Consider the following 21,701-nt stretch of genomic DNA (forward strand, 5'->3'; position numbering starts at 1 on the left):
GAGTAAAGCTGGGCATTGGAAAGCCTGAATTATATTTGCGGGAAATTCTGCCTCTGATTGCTCTTGTTAATCAGTTGAGCCTTTGTGTTGTTTTTTCCAGATGAGTAGATTAACCCCAACAGGACCCTACTGCATTGCCTCTGAACCAGTCTCTATAGTTACTATGAGGTCAAATGTAAAAGGTCAATGAAACAGATGGCAATCCAGTGATGGTTGTGGTTAGGTGCAGATGTGTAGGACAGAGGGTGTGCATGTGTTTGTGTGTACCGTACATGTTATCTGAAGACAACAGAACAGTCATTATCGGAGGACAACATTGTTTTTAAAACTAAATTCACTGATGTGTGTCTAACAGAGACAACTCACTGAACAAATGAAATAATCCTATTTTCTTGCTGTTTTATCTTTAATAAGGTTTTTTTTAATATAGGGTTGGAACTAGTGAAATATTTATGGGGTGGCAAGAGGGGGGCATGGAGACTTAAAGGGTGGCAAAAATACATGCTAAAATAAAATCAAACAAACACATATATCAATATTTGCTTGGAAAAACCCCAAATTAAGATTTTTTAACTAAAAAACATTACATTATTGTGGCATAGTAAAGCATTGAATAGAAACATTTAAAGGTAGCATTAGAAATCAAATTGTTTCATTTCAATCTTCATACATTTTTCCAAACGTCAAAAAGTTGTCTTTTTTCATTGAACTTAAGCCTATCACTTAGTCTAAAATGTGTCCATAACAGATCATTAAAATTAGTTTGGCATTTGACACCAAACTGGGGTGGCCACCCCTCTGGATTAGTACCTAAATATAGGTATAGGTAAAATTAATGTCAAACTCTATACAAGTTGTGTTGTGTTGAGGCCTGTGGGTGACAGTAGTGTGGGATAATTACACACTTAGATATCTGTTAAATAATATGGATCACAATATCAATAAGAAAATATCTCATAAATATCCAGAACACTTGAGGAATATATTGATTTCCACTGTGATTGAGATAAATTACAGCACCAAATAATTGTGATATCTGTCTCAGTTGGCAGTGACTGGGCCACATCTGTGGCCCCTTCCCCTGCTGATTTGATGTCCTACTTTACTCTCCCATGTCATTTGCCATTGTCTTCTCTCTGCAGATATAATTCTATACTCTTATGGTGTTTCAGGGGGGAAACCAATGGCAGGGAGCTTACAAACTGACAATCTGATTTGATTGAAAACACGGTAAATCCCACGCTGGCCCAGGCATTCAATCTCACATCATCACTGACACACGGCTGTCCCATAAACCCACTTCTTAATCCCAAAGCCTTTTTATTTTGTGGTCAATGTGCCACCCATTGCCACAAATCCCCCTCTGCCTCAGTCTCACCCCACCCCCTTGTGTGTGTGTGTGCAGGGATGAGTCTGAGTTCAGGCACAGCTGGCATCATCATCCTGTAACCTTTTCTGTTCTGGGCTTATTTGTGAATGTGCTGGGCTGCACTGAGTACCTGAACAAGGTTAGACAGAGAACATGCAGAACACTGCAGCCTGCTGGTTTGCTGTGATTGTCATTCTCTGTGGTTCTTCTGCCGATACAGGATATTAAGGACTTTCATCCTATTTTGGGATTCAAGTGCAAATCTGTATTCCTGGAGAGAAAGACTTCTTAGTCATCTCCTCACTAGCGCAGTGCACTCTTGGCTAGTTGGCAGCAATGAAAAATGTGCCAAAGGACAATATGAGATGCCAGGACAGAAGAGAAGAGGAATAAATCTTTAGTGCAATGGTGTTATGATCCACAGCCTAGATGGAAAATTGTTGTTTTTGACCAGTTCCACAGTACTTATTTGGAGATTGAAGACAGCCTCATATTATTTTGGAAAAATACTATCAATCTGCAGCGGACTGAAAAAGTTTTTTCTTCCTCCCCTCCAGTCTCCTCTGCATCCAGACTCCTGCGGAAGGGACCAACAGATTCCCACTCCCGCCTGGCCTACAAGCACTCTGCATGTTACGCATATTTCTCAAATAGGCCTATGTTGAATGATATCATACAGGAGCTACACCAATACATGAGGATCATGTGAATACTGTAAAACAATTTAAAGGATATAAAAGAAGTGCGCGCTCTCGGCGAAGCGCAGCATCAGCACCAGCATCCGATGCGCGTCCCCGCTCCGGTAGAGGCTGCCCGAGATCCCGGGAAGAGGAGTTGGAGCTGCGCGAGTTAAAGTTGGGCTAAAGGGGGGTGAGAGGATGCTGCAGAACAATCTACGATCTAATTAACATAGCCTATGCGGAGAAACGTGTTCTAAGTGAAGGATGACTTGCAAAATACTGAGCATATGCCTCTTATTTTTGGGTTTTCAACATTGCTCATCACGTAAGTCTTGTGAAACAGCAATTGTTCATCTATTATCGGCTGCTAGAATAGTATCAAAATATTACAAAGTGTGCATCATTGCTTATGTGCATATTGTTTAGCGTCTGGTATGCTTAAGAAAAAGTTGCAAGATAACATTCGGTAATAAGTGGAAAATACCACTGGAGGGCCAAATGTATCCTGCGGGTGTTGGGATCTTTGAAGGGCAACACACACGTTGCGACAGCCTTAAAACACAGACCGTTAAATTGAACTGCTTGTCTTGGCTATTGTAATTTCAGTAAAGCATTGTTTTGTTGGATCACACAAAAAAAGTGTAGAAGCAAAACCGCGTCGGTCCTGCGGAAGACGCGCACGGCGATCCCCATGCACTGAACTGTCTGCATTGCAGTACTTTCGCTCAGCCAGCACGCAAGTTTCTGCACCGTGTGTGTTCAACTCTCGACTTCTTTGCATAGCACGATGCTGCTCGAGAGTCTATTTGGCTGTTTCTAATACAATCTCTAAATCGCTTTGACGGTGTGTATTGTTGTTGCTCAAAATCCGCTTTTCAAAGTGACGGTTGAGAGAGCACAGATCAGCGTCCTGACCGGGACCAGCCCACTGCAGCACTTTTTTGGGAAGCCTGTGTTCCCATCACCTGTCCGTAAAGCCCTGCATCCTGCACACGACGGGCACGGATTCACCTGGCAGGGAAATCATTACTCAAAGATCAATGAAGCAGTCATGTGGTTGTTTTAGTTGGACAGAGGTGGGGTTGTGTTTGGGGCTAAAATTGGTTAAGGGGAAAGGTGCCATCTACCCATCTTTTACAGAGCATGTATGCATACTAATAAGCTTTGTGCATGATGTCAGTGTCAAGATGACTTCAGAGGGTCCCGTTTATTAACCCCATACAGCGCGTTGCATGACTCATTGGTTTTGATATCAGTGAGAGATCAGGAAAGAGGGATGCTTTGTCATGTGACTCCTGGATAGGTAGGAATGCAAAATTAAGAATAGAAGTAACATCCACTACTGTTGGTATTTTGTTTTTGAGGGTTAAACATAGCTGACCACGGATTATTTAGGGATATAATGCAGTATACCTACCCTGTATTTTGGAGAAACAAAAGCTAACTAGTATTACAGTTAGTGGACCCACTTTACATAGATATTGTGCACATTTGCAGGCTCTTTGTGTAAAGTTATTGCAAGTAAATAACATTCCTTGTCAGGCATTGTGCTATTGCCTTAAGTTTTTTGATGAAAAATGGTTTGTTTATGATGCCATGCTGCTTGTGATTACTAGAAGTTCTGTCACATGGTCTGTTGGGAAGTGAATGGTGCTATCTTGCTGTAGTTTTAAGAAAATTAAAAAGTGAATCAACAGAAAAGACTGAAAATGAGTGGAAATTGGTAAACCTTACTGAATCACTGAATGCTAACCAGTGGGAGCCTGTGAGTTTTGCTTGCGCTGGCACATTATAGCAGGCCAGCACTGTATATCTGCATGAAAGTGCACAGTGGAACCTTGCCAGATTGAAATGGAGTCTCAGATCCCAGAGCACAGAGACCCAGCCTTGGGTGGAGCTGAGACTGTAAAGTGTGTGTGTGTGTGTGTGTGTGTGTGTGTGTGTGTGTGTGACTGTAACACATATGCATAAATCTCAAGTTTATTCCGTGTGCATTCTGTCATGGTTAGCATCCCAAGCAGCAGGAGACTGACCGACTGGTCCATGTGAATATGAAGGAAATTGATATCTAGAAGGAAGGGGTTGTTGCTCAGTGTGGAAAAAATTATGCTGTTTGAGATCAGTCTGAATGCGATTCTGATGTTCTGCATTTGTGTCTTTATTCCCGCAGCAGTCCGACACCACCCACTGTGATGCATGGCTGGCTATGAATGATTTATTAAAACCCCTTGAACAGAACATGGTATATTTCCACTACCCTATGTGCTGTTCTGTTGCAATATTCTGGGGATTTTAATGTTGGTGGACATCTGCATTCAGTCGCAGGCATACAAGGCTGCTGTCTGAATCCTCAGTGGCAACGCATCACAGGCCAGTGACAGCCAGAGGAGGTGCCTCTCTGCATACTGTATGTAACCAGCAGTAATGATGTGTCAGCCCAGACAGAGCAGCCTACACTTACAGCAGACTGATGATTCAGCAAGAGTGATGCTGGAGCTCTACACAACCACACTGTTCCCCACATCCCCTTAATGATAAATGGAGAAAATGACAACTCTGTGTGGTGCAGAGAAGGGAGGGGGGATGCAGGGTGGCCAGGAGTGGGGTGAAAATCTGGTGTCTGGATGCTCTGCACAGCCTTCAGGTACACTTTAGCTACTGCAATGTGACAACGCCCACTTGGGGTGAGAGAGGTAAAGAGAGAGAGAAGTAAAAAATAGCAAGATGATGATTATAGAGAGTATGAGGTAATGGGATGCAGTAAGAGCAAGAAATAGTGGATGCTTTTCAGAGTAGGGATGGAGATAAAGAGAGAGGACTCAGAGTGAGGGGAAGGATGCAAGATGCTGAATAGGTGGGGGTGTAGAGTGCGTGACAGACTTGCCATGAGGAGGAGGAGCTGAGGAGCTGAGTGGCCTGGGTTAACCTGCTGTAGTCTGAGAGGGAACTGCTCTCTACATTTAAAGTCAAATTCTCTTCCTTTTACTACTAATTGAGGAATTAAAACAAATCAATAAACATTAAGCCGTTAGCAGCAAATGAGCTTTGCCTGCAGCACAAAGCTTCTAAATATTGTTGTTTGAATAGCCATTTGAGCAGTGGATTACTGGAAATGGCGCTACAATGTAATCATGGAGTGATGCATCAGAGGTCTGTTATTGATTACAGCAGATATTTTGGTATCAAAAAAAGATAGTGAGATAGCCTCGGAGGGAGGCAGATGGAGGCAGAACGTCAAGGTCACATTTCCCTTGCTCAGCACATTTCCTCCACCTGAATGTGCAGCGTGTCCTTGCACAAAAGGCGACAGAAGTCACGCTCATGTGACTAACACATTCTTACCGCACAAGGCAGCAAATGGTGAATGTATAATTGCTGACCTATGTTTCATGTGTCATTTAAGGAAATGTAAGGCAGTGGAGGATCATGAAATCTCTCTACTTCCTAATTTCTTCAGGAAGTTATTTAAATGAAATTTTGAGTAGATGCAGTATCCTTCCTCATCTGGCTCCATCTGCAGCCTGCATTCCAATTCTGCTAGAATCTCCTGTTTTCAGCTAATGTCTATTGCCTTTTCTCCTGTGCTGCATGACCTCTGTGACTGTGAGAACAGGAATTACAATGCCAGATTTTCTGTTTACCAGTAAACAACTCTTGATGTTTGGAGAGGAATACACTATTAAGGGATAAGGAAAATGAAGGCCAGATTAGAGCTGCTTTCATTTACCTTATTGCTTTTAGCCTATCTATATTAAATCTCTTGGGAGTATTAAAGAGCATACTTTGGCACTTAAAATGAGACAGTGTTTCTCTTGCAGCTCGAGGTGAGGGCATCGCGCATTTATCCTCAGCAGTGACACAAGCAAGATTAGGTAGAATTATGGTCAGTTTTATTAGCCGTGGGCTGGAGAGCGAGTCTGAGCAGATGGGCGATGGTCCATCAGTCTCGGTTTGACTTTGACTCTCCTGCACATGAAAGTGCACTTTTTCAAGAAATTACACAGAAATATATAGATATGCATGCACTGACAAGCATGCACACACATCCACAAAGACATTCATGTGATGCTGCATTATTTTTATTCTGTCTGTGCAACACTGAAGAACACAAGACCAGATCCATTTTGTACGCTTTTGAAATAGGAAGGCGGTGTTATGTAACAGAGACAGTGTGCGTATTCAGTAACTGTTAGTCAGTCTATTTTACTGCTAGTCCCATCCAACCTGTGAATAAATGAAGATGCAAAGATGATGCGCTCTCAGAGCAGATGTCAGGACAGTTAGTTAGATTTATATGTCTTGGTCCACCACATTATAATGAGACTATTAAAGGACTGGGATTTACTGTGGAGTATGAATGACCTCACTATCTGTATACATTACCAGTAGAAAGACTAAATGTGTTTGTGCTACGCTTTGAATTTAATTGGATTTATCTGGCCAAATTTGTATTTTTTTGGCTTATGGAGTATGGACTAGCCTCTAATTAAACTCAGAATGCTCTTTTCTTATCAATCTGCACAGCTGTACCAGTTATTGTTGAAAACTGTATCATTTTGAAAGCCGTGTGTGAGTGGTGCATTATGAGTCATTTTGAGTCTGTCTTAATAACTCTTGACCTTGGTGTCTTTCTTATTGTCATTGCAGGAGAATGTGTTGATCCGCTTGTCTCTGGGCTGTATGCCTCCTCCTTCCTGGCTTCCTCCAGATATAACTTTCTTTATTCTGCCAATTTTGCCAAATTGTATGGTAAGTTCCTAATTGTAGTGTTGAGTTCATCCGTGATTTCACACCATTTAACTTACAGACCTTTCTAAAGGCAGATGTTTAATTTGTCATAATAGGAAAAGCACAAGTGTAACTAATAACATTGATAATAAAATGCTTGTCCAATCCCAGACAAAACAGTGGTTGGATTTTATCTGCTCATTATAGTTCCCCACCCCAAATTTGACAGAAGTTTAAAATGGCTGTCACTATTGCTTTGGTCATGATTTCATCCCAGTCAAGCTGTAATTATGCCCCAAATGAACACCCTTCTTTCTCCCTCTCAGGCAGCAGTGGTTGGTCCCCATCCCCCAGGGACAGACAGCCATGGCTTCAGGTAGACCTGGGCAGGAAGTATCGACTGTTGGCCATCGCTACCCAGGGGACCTTCAACTCATATGACTGGGTCTCAAAGTACACCCTTCTCTATGGAGACCGACCAGACTCCTGGACGCCATACATCATGAAAGGAGGAAACTCTGTAGGTGTCACTGAGCCAGAATGGTTGGGGTGGGATGAATGCCATAACAGGGATGAGGCGAAGATTAACTAGTCAAACGTAATCTTTACAGCCGATTCTCCAGTCAGTGGTTGTTCCATTATATTCATTGTCACTGGCACAGAAACAAAGAGAGCACAGCATATTATCTCTCTCAACACTGACAAAGCTAATCTCATCATCATTTCATCTCCAGTCTCTTAATAAGGCGTTAAAACCATTGCAGTGACTCAATAACTCTCTTCCCTCTTTCCTGGTGTAATCTGTTTGCAGACGCTGCCTGGGAACTGGAATTATTATCAGGTGAAGAGGAATGTCTTCCATTACGCCTTTACTGCTAAACACATTCGTCTGCTGCCTCTGGCATGGAACACAGAGAACGGAGGGAAGATTGGTGTGAGGCTGGAGCTGTTTGGCTGCTCTTATGGTAAAAATGACTGATTTACTGCCTCTGATTCACATCCAGGGACACTGTACAATCCCAGTACTTAATCATATTTGATAATATACCACAAAATCTTTGTGCCAAATATGCTACAATGTGTTTCTAGTTAATAAATGAATAAGCTCAGTATCACCTGATTCATACTCCGGAACACCAACTAAATGCCAACACATCCAAGGAGCTCCATGAAATGTGCCACGCAGCATTTCCTCGTATAATCCTACATAAGACTCTGTATAACCTAAAATCACATACATTTTGAGCAATATGTCAAATCTAAATCCTCTGTAGTGTTTTTGCAAAAAGTGATTCCAAATGTAAAATTTTCTCTGCAGATTCCTATGTGCTACAGTACGACGGGGATGACTCGGTAGTCTACATGTACCCTGGGAAGAGGTCCCGTACACTACATGACCATATTGCCATCAACTTCAAGACTCTATATGAGGATGGTCTGCTGTTACACAGTGAGGGGATTCAAGGAGACCTCCTCACCCTGGAGCTCAAGAGAGGTCGTCTTTACCTGCACATCAGCCTAGGTATAGCCTGAGTTGTTTGTTGGACAAATAAAGTTGAAAATATTTTGGGCATGACTATATTATACAGACATGCCCACTACATTTAAAAGTTCTGGAAGGGGTTGCCCGGTTGGCTTGGTCGGTGGAGCTGGTGACTCATGTGCGGAGTTGCTGCAGCGGCCCGGGTTCGGGTCCGACCTGCGGCCCTTTGCTGCGTGTCGCCCCCTCTCTCTCTCTGCCCACCTTTCCTGTCTGTCTTCAGCTGTCTCTGTCAAATAAAGGCATAAAGGCCAAAAAAAAAAAAAAAAGTTCTGGAAGGGATCGTGTTGTAGAGTTTTGGGTAAAGAAAATATTGCCATATGTGACAAAAGACATTCATCTCAGAAAGAAGCCGACTTTTCTCAGTCCAGAAATATAATTGTTGGGGGACTTCTCAATATCACCGGTTAGATTGTTCAATGGAGCCCTACAGTTTCTTTATTAAGAAAAAAAATCTGCATTTTCTTTCAGTTTTACATTAACTAGAGCTGATTTTACTTCCTTCTGTCCTTGCCCTCTGTTTTTCAGGAAGCAGTGTAATACACAAAGTCGATGGTCGAGTTACACTGACTGCTGGCAGCCTTCTTGATAATCTACACTGGCACTATGTCACCATCAAGCGCTATGGTCGACAGGTGAACTTTACAGTGGACAGTCAGACAGTTACAGGCATCTGTAATGGAGAGTTTACACACCTGGATCTGGATACACAGGTACCTCATTAAAGGATAATTTCTATGTGGATGTACTTATAGTAATATAATATGTAAACTGAAAGATAAGATCATTAAAGGAAATTATAAATTAGATGTATGCTGAATACATTTGCTTCTTTGGAGGAATCTTCCAAATGCAATTTAATTACAACTTGAAGGCAGCTTGTGAACTATTTCATTCAAAAATTCATTAAAAGCCAGTTAATGAGCTAATTTGAATGGTCAAGTCTTTTTGAATTTATTTACAAATTGACTGAATTTTGTGGTTAATGACAATGACTAAGTGAATGAATACCTTTCTCCTAGTTATATGTAGGAGGTGTCATAGAGCAAAATTTGCCTCACCTGCCCACCACACAAAATTTCCAAGGCTGCCTGGAAAACGTCTTCATCAATGGCATCAACATCATTGACAAGGCACAGAGAGAAGAACCTGACATCCGCATCCCGCGAAAGGATCCCAGCATTCCAGTAATAATATCACTGTTTCTGATTATCACCATTAATTGTAATTAAACAACTTTATCCATTCCACGCTTACAATACAATAACAATCAGTGGAAATATTTTCACTGATGAGGTCCAATTTGTCTTTCTTTCCCTCAGAAAAAGATGCATTTTGCCTGCAGGGACAATCTGCTCAAACCGATGACTTTTGCTGGGCCCAACAACTACCTGCAGGTACCAGGCTTCTTTAGGAGGCCTCGTATGTTCGTCAAGTTTAAGTTCCGCTCATGGGACTACACAGGGCTGCTAATGTTCACACGATTTGCTGATGACCTGGGTGCCCTGGAGCTGGGCCTAAGTGAGGGCCAGATCAACGTCACTATATTCCAGCCTGGCAAGAAGAAACTCCAGTTTGCTGCAGGTGGGCTTATGTTGTCTTTGGCCTTGTCAGATATGACATAAAAGATTACATTTGTAGATTTTTGAACATACAACTGCTAAAGCTTCATGCATTCCTGCTCCGTCTCAATAATAGCTGACAACTGTAGATTTTGTCAGCTGAAACAATCGTTAACAGATTTTTTAGGCTGTATTTAATCTTTCCAGCTTATTTGAAAACCTAGTAAAAATGGTCTTAACCATGGATTTGATAGCTACATACACAACATTAAACTTGTTAGATAGACATGCTAATATTTGCAGCTTGTGTTAGAGCAGATAAACACACTGTTTAGTTATTTTATACACTTTTGCACTTGCAGCTTTTGGTTTTGCAAAGGTTAAACAAACACACCAACCTCCAAACTCTTTAGACACAGAGTAACTAGCTCGAAATTCTCACACAATGTATGATTGGACAATCCCTGTTTGGGGGTGGGGTTTAACTAGAAGTCAATTCTGGATAGATTTTGTGCATTGTGCATGTGATCTCTGTCCTGAATCTGATTGTAGAAAGATTGCATGACAAGTTTTCTCCAACCTCTAGGATACAGGCTAAATGATGGTTACTGGCATACAGTGGATTTGGCAGCCAGAGACAACCTGCTGACCCTTACAATTGATGAGGAGAAGGCCTCTCCGCTAAAGATCACCAACCCTTTTACAATTCGGACAGGAGACCGTTACTTTTTTGGAGGTACGGTGATGGTTTAAAACAATTGTTGACAGCTCCTGAAATCATATATTGTTCAATTCATAAGTTTCCTTTCCTGCATTCAGGTTGTCCAAAAACCAATAACACAATAAGGAAGTGTGAAACCAAGCTGAACCGCTTCCATGGTTGCATGCAACATATTTTCATAGACGATGAACAGCTGGATATTGACATTATTCTGCAACGACAGTGGGGGCGTTATGCTGAGCTGTTGTTGGGCACATGTGGCATCACTGACAGGTAAGAAATATCACCCAATTTAAAGAATGTAGCAATAGGGTTCCTACCCTCCTCTTTAGTGTATTGTATGTGTATGTTATTTTAAATATTGCACTGTGGCTTTCTGTTAAATCAGTTATCCTCTGGTGACAATAATTAAGCTGAAGGTTGAAGTTTAAAGTTGAAAGAATACACTTATAATTTTGTTAATGGTGTCACTTCTTTAGAGCTTTCACCCCATAAAACCGTGTCTAAAGGAACAAAAAGAAAAATAGAGAATGTGGAAATGAAAAAAAGACAGACTTATGTAAGTTATCACTTTTGTAACATCAAAATACTCAATATAAATATTTTCTTTTTTTACAGATGTACTCCAAATCCATGTGAACATGAAGGCAGATGCATCCAGTCCTTGGATGACTTTATCTGTCTGTGTGAGAACACAGGCTATAAAGGAGAAGTGTGTCACATGTGTAAGTGCTGGCTGGTAGTGTTAACCACTGTAATTAGTGTGTTGCTCTACAATTAATTTCACTTGGCCTGTGACATACTTCTTCCTAATAATAACAACAAATTCTCGCTTCTTGAACAGCTGTTTATAAAGAGTCGTGCGAGGCCTACAGACTCAGTGGCAAGTACTGGTCTGGAAACTATACCATTGATCCGGATCTAAGTGGACCACTGAAACCATTTGAAGTGTACTGCAAAATGAAGTGTAAGTTATAAAATACAGCTTCATCTGCAACATTTTAAGTATTTGCTGGTTCCTCTGGGGGTTTTTAATAAGAAATTGGACAGTGAAAACTCCTGTGTTCCTGTAATGAGAAACGTGTACTCAAATTTCATGGGAAATAAAAGGGCTTATAAAACAAGATAGGCCCAGCTGTTTGTGTGTGTGTATGTGTTGGAAAAGTGTGCCTATTCTTAACTAGTACTCTGTCTAAGCTTTCTGTTGACATTCTTATCAGACATTAAATTGCTTTTCATTCTTTTCCTTTTTCTTACATTATTGTTCCCTCTCTCTTCCTCTTTTAATATTTAATCGCTATGACCTATATCTGTCATGCCTCTTCACAGCATATAAAGCTTGGACAGTGATTTTGCATGATCGAGTTGATGGTACCAAGGTGACTGGGAGTTCAATAGACCGGCCATATATAGGAGATGTCAACTACTGGAATGCCTCCTGGGATGACGTCACTGCTCTAGCCAACACTTCCATGTACTGTGAACAGTGGATTGACTACTCCTGCTACAAGTCCCGTCTCCTCAACACCCCCAGTAAGAGGAATTATTGAGTTTGCTAATTTTCTAGTGTGCTCATGGAAACCAAGGAAGATAGAAAACTTAAAAGAAACCACTTCTTTTTCAAAATAGATGGAAGGCCTTTTGGTTACTGGATTGGTCGTGGCAATGTGAGTCACTATTACTGGGGTGGAACATTCAGAGAGGTCCAGATGTGTGGCTGCGCTATCAACCAAACCTGCACCGATCCCAAGTTTCAATGCAACTGTGATGCTGACTATAGACAATGGTGAGAGAAGGATACATTGAGCAGGATTTGTTTGTTTCTGTGACACTGACAATGATGTCTTCCCCACTGTGACTTTTCAGGTACTCAGATAAGGGCTACTTGGACTTTAGAGACCATCTGCCTGTGAGGAAGGTGGTAGTCGGGGACACCAACAGGACAGGCTCAGAAGCACACTTCACTGTTGGGCCACTCCGCTGCCATGGCGACAGTGAGCTTAAATATTATGGCTCACACAGTGATGTTCAGTGTTGTTGAAGGGTTGAAAGTGTTTTTTTTAATTATATATATATTGTTTTATGTTTTCCACAGGAAACATCTGGAACACCATAGCCTTCACCAAGCCCACATATATAACCTTCCCCACCTTCAAGCCTGGCTCTACAGCTGACATCTCCTTCCACTTCAAAACCTATCGTGACCATGGTGTCTTCTTGGAGAACTCTGATGAACAGCTTCGAAATTTCATAAGGATAGAGATGAATAGTGAGTTGACTCATCTACTACTGTAGCAGGGAGCTATTCTCCTTATACATCTGAAATATTTACTGAAGAATGACTTGATCTTTGACCTTTTCTTCTTTCTCCTTTCCTCTTCCAGCCACCCATGACTTGCTGTTTATATTTATGGTTGGTGATGGCATCATTAATGTGACACTACACTCCCCTGTGCCACTAAATGACAATGAGTGGCACTTTGTTCAGGCCGAGATTAATGTGAAACTGGCCCGGATCAAAGTTGATTATCAGCCTTGGGCTGTTAGGCGTTTCCCAGGTCAGACCTTTGTCACCATGAAGTTTACACATCCTCTCCTAGTAGGTAGGTTGTTTGAGGTGAAACTTGAAAATTTAGAATTTAAAACTGGCATGACATACAGTGAATTGTATTCTGTCCTCTCTAAACTTTAAATGAAGATGAATAACCACTGATAAAAGTATTCTTTGAATTAGGTTCAGCCAACCGCACCCTAAGACCTTTCTTGGGGTGTCTTCGAGGCTTACGGATGAACGGGGTTCCTCTTGATCTAGAGGGGAAAGTAAATGAAGAACAGGGTATAAGAAGGAACTGTACAGGACAGTGTCTCAATGCTACCATACCATGCCGAAACAGTGGCCAGTGTATTGAGGGCTATGCTTCCTACACTTGTGACTGTAACAACACAGCGTTTGATGGCTTCTACTGCCATAAAGGTGAGTTCATGTTTCTTTAGAGCCCTGAAAAACCTTCACATAGTCATCTACAGCAGTACTTTAGAATACATTAAGATATCTAATTCAAGGACAATCTTTTCTAAGACATCGGCGCCTACTTTGAGATTGGCTCGTGGCTGAGATACAACATACGAAAAAAGCCTGTATCAGACGAAGCAGCATGGGCCAACTGGATCGATCCGCACTATGACAACTTCAGTCTCGGCTACAATGACACAGCAGATGACATAGAGTTCAGTTTCAGCACCGTTCATACACCAGCTGTGTTGCTCTACATCAGCTCCTTTGTCCAAGACTACATTGCTGTCATCCTCAAGACTGACGGTAGGAGAAACTCAAAAACTTGGGGAATTTTTGAAGTTGGATTATATTTGTAGGGCAGAAGATTCATTTTATTCACAGATTAGAGATCCAGAATCTCAAAAAACTACCAAAGATGATGCAATGCAGTTATTCATCAAAACAGTACACGCTGTTAATGTCTTTTTGCATCTTCTCTCTCCACAGGTAGTGTAGATCTGAGGTATAAGCTGGGGCTCATAACACACAAGTACCAGCTGACTCACCGAAACCTGGCAGATGGTTACCCCCACTATGTCAACATAACCAGACACAACAGAACCATCAAAACACAGGTTCATGCTCTCACTGCTGTCACTGTGTAAACTCTGATCTGGGGTTTGTTATTTGTTAGTCTGTGGTATGTTATTTTAAATGAAGAAATTTATTATATCTAGAAAAACCTATAGACTGCCGTGCACCAATTTAAGGATATTCAGCTCACAAACTACCAAAGTACAGCCTAATTTTCTTGAAATCAAGAATAATTTGACATTTTGGGGAATAGGCTTATTTTTTTAGTTGCTTAGAGTAAGATAATAAAATTGATACCATTTTCATATGTGTAACTGGAACCAGCAGCCACTTTAGCATAGATACTGGAAACAGCTAGTCCGGCTCTAAGGTAGCAAAATCTGCATAGTTGCAACTCTAAGCTAACTAGGTCACAAGGATTGTGTTACCTTTGCACAGGCTAAATGTTGCCCTTAGTTTCCAGTCTTTATGCTAAGCTAAGCTAATCAGCTGCTAGTTGAAGCTTCATATTTACAATACAGACATGACAGTGGCATAAATCTTGGCAAGAAAACAAGTAGTAGTAGTAGTAGCTCCCAAAATGTATATTAAATAATGATTAAATAACTATTCCCCTAAGTACACAAATAGCCTCTACATACAAAATATTGAGAATATAGTTCATTAAAGTTCTGCGTACTTAAACTTTAAAAGATTCAAGATTCAAGATTCAAGAGGTTTATTATACGTACATTGTACGTACAATGAAAGTCTTACTTTACCTGACTCCCTGAGGCAACACACAAGTAGAAGAGTAAAAAATATAACACATTTTAATATAAAATATAACTAAAATATAACATATAACTTACAACTTAAAAAGTAAAGTAAATAAAAGTGTTCCATGTGCAAATGTTTTATTTTTGTCATTAGTTCTGTTTGTTGTATTTTAGTCATTTACATACGTACTCTCCATGAATTAAATTCCTTCCTTTAAAGATGAGATATATAACTTATTTTGCCTTGCCCATAGGTGGATTACATGGAACCCATAGTGGAAAAGATAACCTTGGTGGAAGATGCCAGATTTGACTCTCCAAAGTCCATGTTCCTGGGCAGAGTGATGGGTAAATATCAAATGTACCTCTTGTTGATGAGAACATGTAGCCTAATGTATTTACCTGCTACCAGTATTATTTATTAATTCTTTATTTTAAGATATGTTATATTGCTTCTGTCTGCTCTTTCAGAGGTTGGTGACATTGACTATGACATCCAGAGGCATAATGCTCCAGGTTTCATAGGCTGCATATCTGGGGTGAGATACAACGTTTACGCCCCTTTAAAAGCCTTCTTCCGTCCGAATGAAACAGACCCTCCGGTAACCACACAAGGCTACGTTTCGGAGTCCAACTGTGGTGCTTTCCCTCCTGTCCTGGGTTATGTACCATGGGAGGCAGACCCGTGGTTTACCAGCATAGGTGAGTTTATATGTCCCATAATGCATCAATATAAAAATAATATTATTTTGTGTTCATCCACTCATTTATGTACCTTTCCCTTTCAGAGTATTTTTATATCCATGATGACCTTGGTCTATTTTGGATAACAGGTAAGATAAATGTTTTTCTATTCTTTAATACTCTAATAAGACGATGCCTTGGATGCACAAATACTGCATATCTGCCTTGTTTCTGAATTGCTGCATTAAAAAATAAGACCAGTAATGTGACATTTTTCATTTTATTTTGAAGCACTTCTTCTCTCCCTCTCCTGTTTTACTCACTATTTCACCCTGTCCCAGATAACCGTTTGAAATTCTCTTTCCTTTTTTTCTAAAATCCTCTAATCCTAAATTAGAGCAGGGTTGTCAGATTCCAATGTGGGCTTTTGAGTGTTTATTCAAGCATCTGACTGCAGGCTCAAATTTACTAAAAAAAAGATACTTGTAGAGCAGAACAGGCTATAAGATATTTCTAATGCTTTATTATCATACTGAAGATTATATCTGATTCCATTCACTTGATGTCAGATTATCTTTTTAATCTATTTGAGTGTATAAGTGAAATTAATTAGTAAAATACAGATATATAAACTGACATTAGAAATTATTTCAAATGTCTGTTATGTACTTAGACTCATACATTTGTATTCAATACTCATCAGGAAATAGTTAATTTACAGTGAGTATAATAACTTTAATAGTACATTAAGCCTCTACTCCCTTATCACCTGACTATCAGCAATCATGTGAAAGCAACAGGCAATGACAAAGAATGACATTATGATCTAAGAAGAGAAATAAGGGAATTTCAGTAGTTTAAAAAAACCCAAAAGTTATATTTTAATGCTATTAGACATTTAGTATTATTCGTACATTTATCATCACAGATTTTATGTTAATTCATTCTGATGTAATTCAACATTTTGAAAAATGATTCAACACAGGAATGAGCACATTCAAACAAAAGCATGAAACTGCAGCTGAAATATGACAAATATGTTTTTCTCTGTCCATCTATTGATTTCTTTGAAAACATCAATATTTCATGTATTTCTTCACCTATTTAATCCTCATGACTCTGCACTTAATTACAAGAGGACATGTTGAGTGTTGAGGCCAGATGAACGGTTTGGAACGCGCTGTTACAGATGACGGAAGAAATTAGAGCAGGTCCCCCTGATGAGCGGCAGAGGCTGGAGTCTCAGGATTAAACTGCAGCACAGACTCTCTGCTCCATCCCTGTCTGAGACCTTTACCGGATCAGCTATATTTAGTCTGCATGGGCCCAGCTTACTGTTCGTCATTGATAGATGGTTCAGCTTAATAGATCATTCAGATTCAGAGGTATTATGCTAATGCAGGACATCATTATGTCATTTAAGATTACTGCACCATTCAGGCATCCCAACAATGGTCCCCTCTGGTTATCAGACATCATCCCCGTCTGATATACTGCTCAGGATAAAATGGTTATGACTGAGAAAATACACAACTGTAGTTGATAAAACAAATTGTGCTGGATAGAATATTGAAGTCGTATGTTTTTCCTTCATTAGTCCTGTGACAACATCACTTTAAATAACAGTTTTGCTTCCTTGCTGCTCTAAGCGCTGCATTAGGTGCAGTATATCTTTTGAACAGTATCAACAGCATTGATCCATTCTTTATATCCATTTACTGAGGCAATGAACCTTAGGGGCTGAGGCCTCTCCAAGCATGCAATGGTGGAACGGCTGGTAAACACTGCGGACATTTCGCCAGGCCATTACACAGTGAACACACTGACTGACAAACAAACACACACCTACAGGCAATTTAATGTCTCCAGCTCACCTGACCTTCATGCCGTTGGACTGTGACAGGAAACCCAAGCAAATGCAGGGTGAATATTAAAACTACACTCAGAAAAAGGACAAGATCTGAGGTCTGAACCTTTAGTTGTAAAGCAACTTGAAGCAGCTTGAGCTACCAACTAACAATAATTCTGGTTTTGTTGCTGGCTCACAAGCAGCTGGTCTGTGAATATTTAAGAGAATAATAGTCTTATAAAACATGTAACCACATTAAGAAAATAGGAGTCATTTGGGATGCTGACTTGACCTTTAAAAATCACATTAGTTACATTGCTAAGTTTGCCTTTTTCCATTATGATTCTAAAACTCCATGCACAACATTTTAATGAGCAGGCTGGATTCCTGCAATTCCTCCTTAAATGCCCTTCTCTTTATTTTCTACTTTGAACTGCATTTCAATTCAATTCAATTGTATGAACTTGAATTTAAAGAAAAATAATAAAAAGAAAAGGAACTATCTTTCAATTTTTGGGATTGAAGTGCATAGAAATTGCTCATGTAGCTATTCTCTTTGCAGTTTGGACAGACTACTACAGCATTAAAGATTCAGTCGAACAGTGCCTGCTCCTCATCAGTATCTCTAGGAGTACCTCCTTTCTCCTTGTGTTGCAGATTAACTCTGTGTTATTTTTATCCTTTAGTTATTGTCATCCTGGCATTGCTGCTGCTCTTCGGAGGCCTGTACAGCATCTATGTCTATGCGTATCAGCAGAAGGGCAGCTACCGCACGAATGAACCCAAGAACCTGGAGTCCCCCAGCAGCTCCAGGCCACTTACCGAGACCCTGAGGAGAGAAAAAAAGAACCTCCCAGAAATTGAAGAGGAGTTCAGGAGCGATTAGCATCACAGGACCTTTGGGACAAAGGGTGGGGTTTGACTGGAGGTTGGGAGAGGAAAATACAACCACAGATACCTGTATTAAGTTTTCTAATTCTTTTGTTCTCTTTTTTCATATTTTGGTTTGTGTTCGTTTCCCCGGTTGAGTGGGATCTGATGCCTGGTGCTCTACATAGTACGTATTTTGGTAAGGCTTAAAAGTTCACATCAAGCCCATGTTGCGTGAGTAGCCAACAAGTCTCACACTGTATTGCAGGGTGAAATACTGAAGTGCCTCATCTGAGCATGCTTGATCTGAAGTAACCATAATAGTTTATTCAGACAGGATTTAGATTAGACACTTGGAACAGGATTTAAAGGGATATTTAATTACAGTTGAAATATCAATTTTAAGCATTCAGACTTTTACTAATTTATTTTCTTTCTGAGCCATTTTTGAGACAGATTAAAGCTACCAATATCTTACTATATAGATATATTGCCATCTAAAAATAATCCTTTTTGATGACAATCTCTCATGGAGCTATTTTTGACATAATAGCTCATAATCCATCTTGGGTTTGAGCCGTGAGCACATCTGAGAACCATGAACTAAACCAGTGCAACAAAAATCCAAATGACTGAAACAGAACTGGTGTTCATGAATAAAAACAACCAATCGAAGAGAAGACATACTGACAAGCATGGAGCTTTGAGATGATAAATATAAAGATTGTAAAAGGTATATACGCTTATATTTGTTGTATTGCAGCCTATACCAGTGCATTACCTATACAGAATGGCACATGTAAGTGGTTCAGAATTGCCATAGTGTCAGTAGATAGCAGCTTTGCCAATCACAGTATGCTCAGATTCCTAACACATTCTCAACTATGGGGGAAATGAGAGTGTGATGATATGTACCTTTAAGTGTGAAAGCTAACAGTCTGTTGGTGTACTGCAGATTCAAAACAAAAGTTGAGGTGATGAAGCTCGCCAGGGACAGGGTGACCTAGATATCCAAGTTCTCATTCCTTCTGTCTTACTTCTGGTTGCTTATATTATGGTCAAGCTGCCAATAGCTTGGTGCTACAGAGTATTTGACTTGGGGGACATTTCTAACAGCAGTATTACAAAAGAAGAATAAAAGAAGTCTTCACAATCCTTTCACCACCGATAATAAACACTGTTCAGGAAGCAGCTGCTCTCTATGGCCATGTGGAGAAGCATACATATAAACACAGTATACACACACAATAACATATGTACAGAGGACCACAAGAGTGTAAATGCTAATATTTTACTTCTAACTCATACTGCTTGAATATTTTTGCATAATGCTGTAGGACAGTAGCTGACCACACTCATCACTGCTGCTGCTTGTTTAGCTGCTTTCAGTGGAAAGTTTGAAAATTCTATCTATAGTCTGATGAAATTTCCTCCTGTCTTAAGACGAAATTTCATTTGATATGTGTGCGACCAAGGCTTAGGGCTACCATCACTCACTGCAGCTCTCCTTGATACTAAAGCACTATTGTGTATGTGAAAAAAATGGGAAATTTGCAACATATTAGCTATGCATTTGTAGAGCATGAGCGCACTTTGCAGTAACATGCAATAATATGAGCTTCTTTCAGCCACCAATGATGTTAATGTCTCAGTTTACTTTGCAGATGCACAATAGCAAGTAGGATGTAATGAGTGTATACGTGAATATACGAATAATGTGTTAAGCGACTTTTTTCCCCTATGGTTTATAAAAAACAAGTTAGAAACAGTTAAATGGAGTACTTTGAATGTAAATCCTCTGACTCTGTAATGTATGAGCGGACACTACAGTGAAGACTTGCTCTGATGTTTTCATTGTAGGCTGCTTTAGCACTGAAAGTAAAATTACTCATGGTAGCTTTTAAGAATGCTCAGGATAAAGATAGTACAGTACTTGTTCTCTGTAGCACTAATACACCTCCAAAACTCAACATTGTTGGTTTCTTCCATTACAGATGGGCAAAACTGTGCGAAATTGTACAGTGAAAGAATGTACAGTAGATGTAAAAATTGCAATTACTGTAAAGGGTCGACTTGCTAATAATGTATGAAAATGTACAGATTTGGCCAAAACTGGCATTTACAGGCTATATTTTTAGGAATGCTGTGATCAGATGAATGATAATGAAAAGTGAGCAGAGTGAAACTGTGAGTTTGTGATTGACACAAAGAAAGTTTGTCTTTTTGTTAAATGGACAATCACCACTCAAAGTTCATATTAGGCCCAAGCAACTAAACTTGGGTTAAATATGCTTTGTTGCCTATTAGGAAAGAGTCGACTTATGTATATTATAAATGTATACACCTCACTGTATTCATTGGTAAATGGACTATAAACACCTAGCAGTGTCACTTCATTGCCACTCACTAGTTAATCATGCGTGGTCCCTGGAGCGTGTGTATGTGTGACTGACTGGATGTTTAGATGTTTGTGTATTCATAGTTTGCCCACCAAGATAGAACCTACTGACGTTAAATAATGACTTTCATTAAAAAACAAAAGTGCACTGATGCCAACTATCCAACTCACTTATTGTAGTGCACCAACAGTAGTACAGTGAGACAGAAACAAGGCCTGGATGTAGCTCAGAGTGGCTCCTCCGTGTTCAGTTATCAGGTGTCTGTAAAGGAGATTACAAGTACTATTCCTGAAGTGTCCATCCAGCATCCTAATAATGCATCCTAATAATGCAGGGAAGGGTGTGAATAGGGATTAAGATAAAATTGCCAGTAGAGGGAGTAGGTCAGCAGGATGTTGTTGGCTGGGACAGGGTATCTGCTAATTTTACAAAAGGTGTTAATCTAAGATTAATTTAAGAAATAAAGTAAAAATGAAAACATATTTAAGGGGGCATAAACTTAAATTGTGGTTAGTAAAAAGTCATGATTTGCAGACATTGAATTTTATAAACACTGATTTTAAAGCTTTTAATTCCATTAAAGGCCCTAAGACTATTTCATACTTTATATAAAAATGCAGATGCCCTGTCAACAGTGATATCATGTATGAAATCAGTTGATAAAGCACCAGAGTGAGGAGTTGGCAGATTGGACCAGGTTGGACTTCTTTGCACCTTCAAACTGAATCCTTCTGCAACAGGTACCAGAAATGATCATTACAGTTGTGTTTGTGATCACACTGAAATTTAAGATTTTTTCTGTTCTTCTGTACGCTCGATTTTGTTTCGTAATACTTTCACTGTAAATGACCATTACTGTGTAAATCAAGGCAAAGCCAAACTGTCACCTCAATAAAAGAAGCTTGAAGGAAATTCAAGCTACATTATTGTTTGTGTTATTTTGGATGAGATG

The 21,701-nt window shown here is 39.9% G+C and overlaps 1 protein-coding gene across 1 annotated transcript; it reads left to right on the forward strand.

The window, feature by feature from the left end:
- Positions 1-1,467: 1,467 nt before the first annotated feature.
- cntnap1 (contactin associated protein 1) lies at positions 1,468-21,675 on the forward strand. The gene is made up of 24 exons (XM_051387457.1): positions 1,468-2,374; positions 6,697-6,798; positions 7,104-7,297; positions 7,589-7,742; positions 8,096-8,299; positions 8,846-9,030; positions 9,340-9,504; positions 9,640-9,901; positions 10,466-10,615; positions 10,699-10,873; positions 11,219-11,325; positions 11,445-11,567; positions 11,930-12,133; positions 12,230-12,386; positions 12,467-12,594; positions 12,696-12,869; positions 12,985-13,203; positions 13,335-13,574; positions 13,680-13,919; positions 14,103-14,230; positions 15,202-15,295; positions 15,419-15,649; positions 15,736-15,780; positions 18,167-21,675. The coding sequence occupies exons 1-24, from the start codon at positions 2,314-2,316 to the stop codon at positions 18,364-18,366; spliced, it is 3,942 nt and encodes a 1,313-aa protein (XP_051243417.1). The 5' UTR covers positions 1,468-2,313; the 3' UTR covers positions 18,367-21,675.
- Positions 21,676-21,701: the final 26 nt, after the last annotated feature.

This window comes from Dicentrarchus labrax, unplaced genomic scaffold (assembly GCF_905237075.1).
Source record: "Dicentrarchus labrax unplaced genomic scaffold, dlabrax2021, whole genome shotgun sequence".
Lineage (NCBI taxonomy): Eukaryota > Metazoa > Chordata > Actinopteri > Moronidae > Dicentrarchus > Dicentrarchus labrax.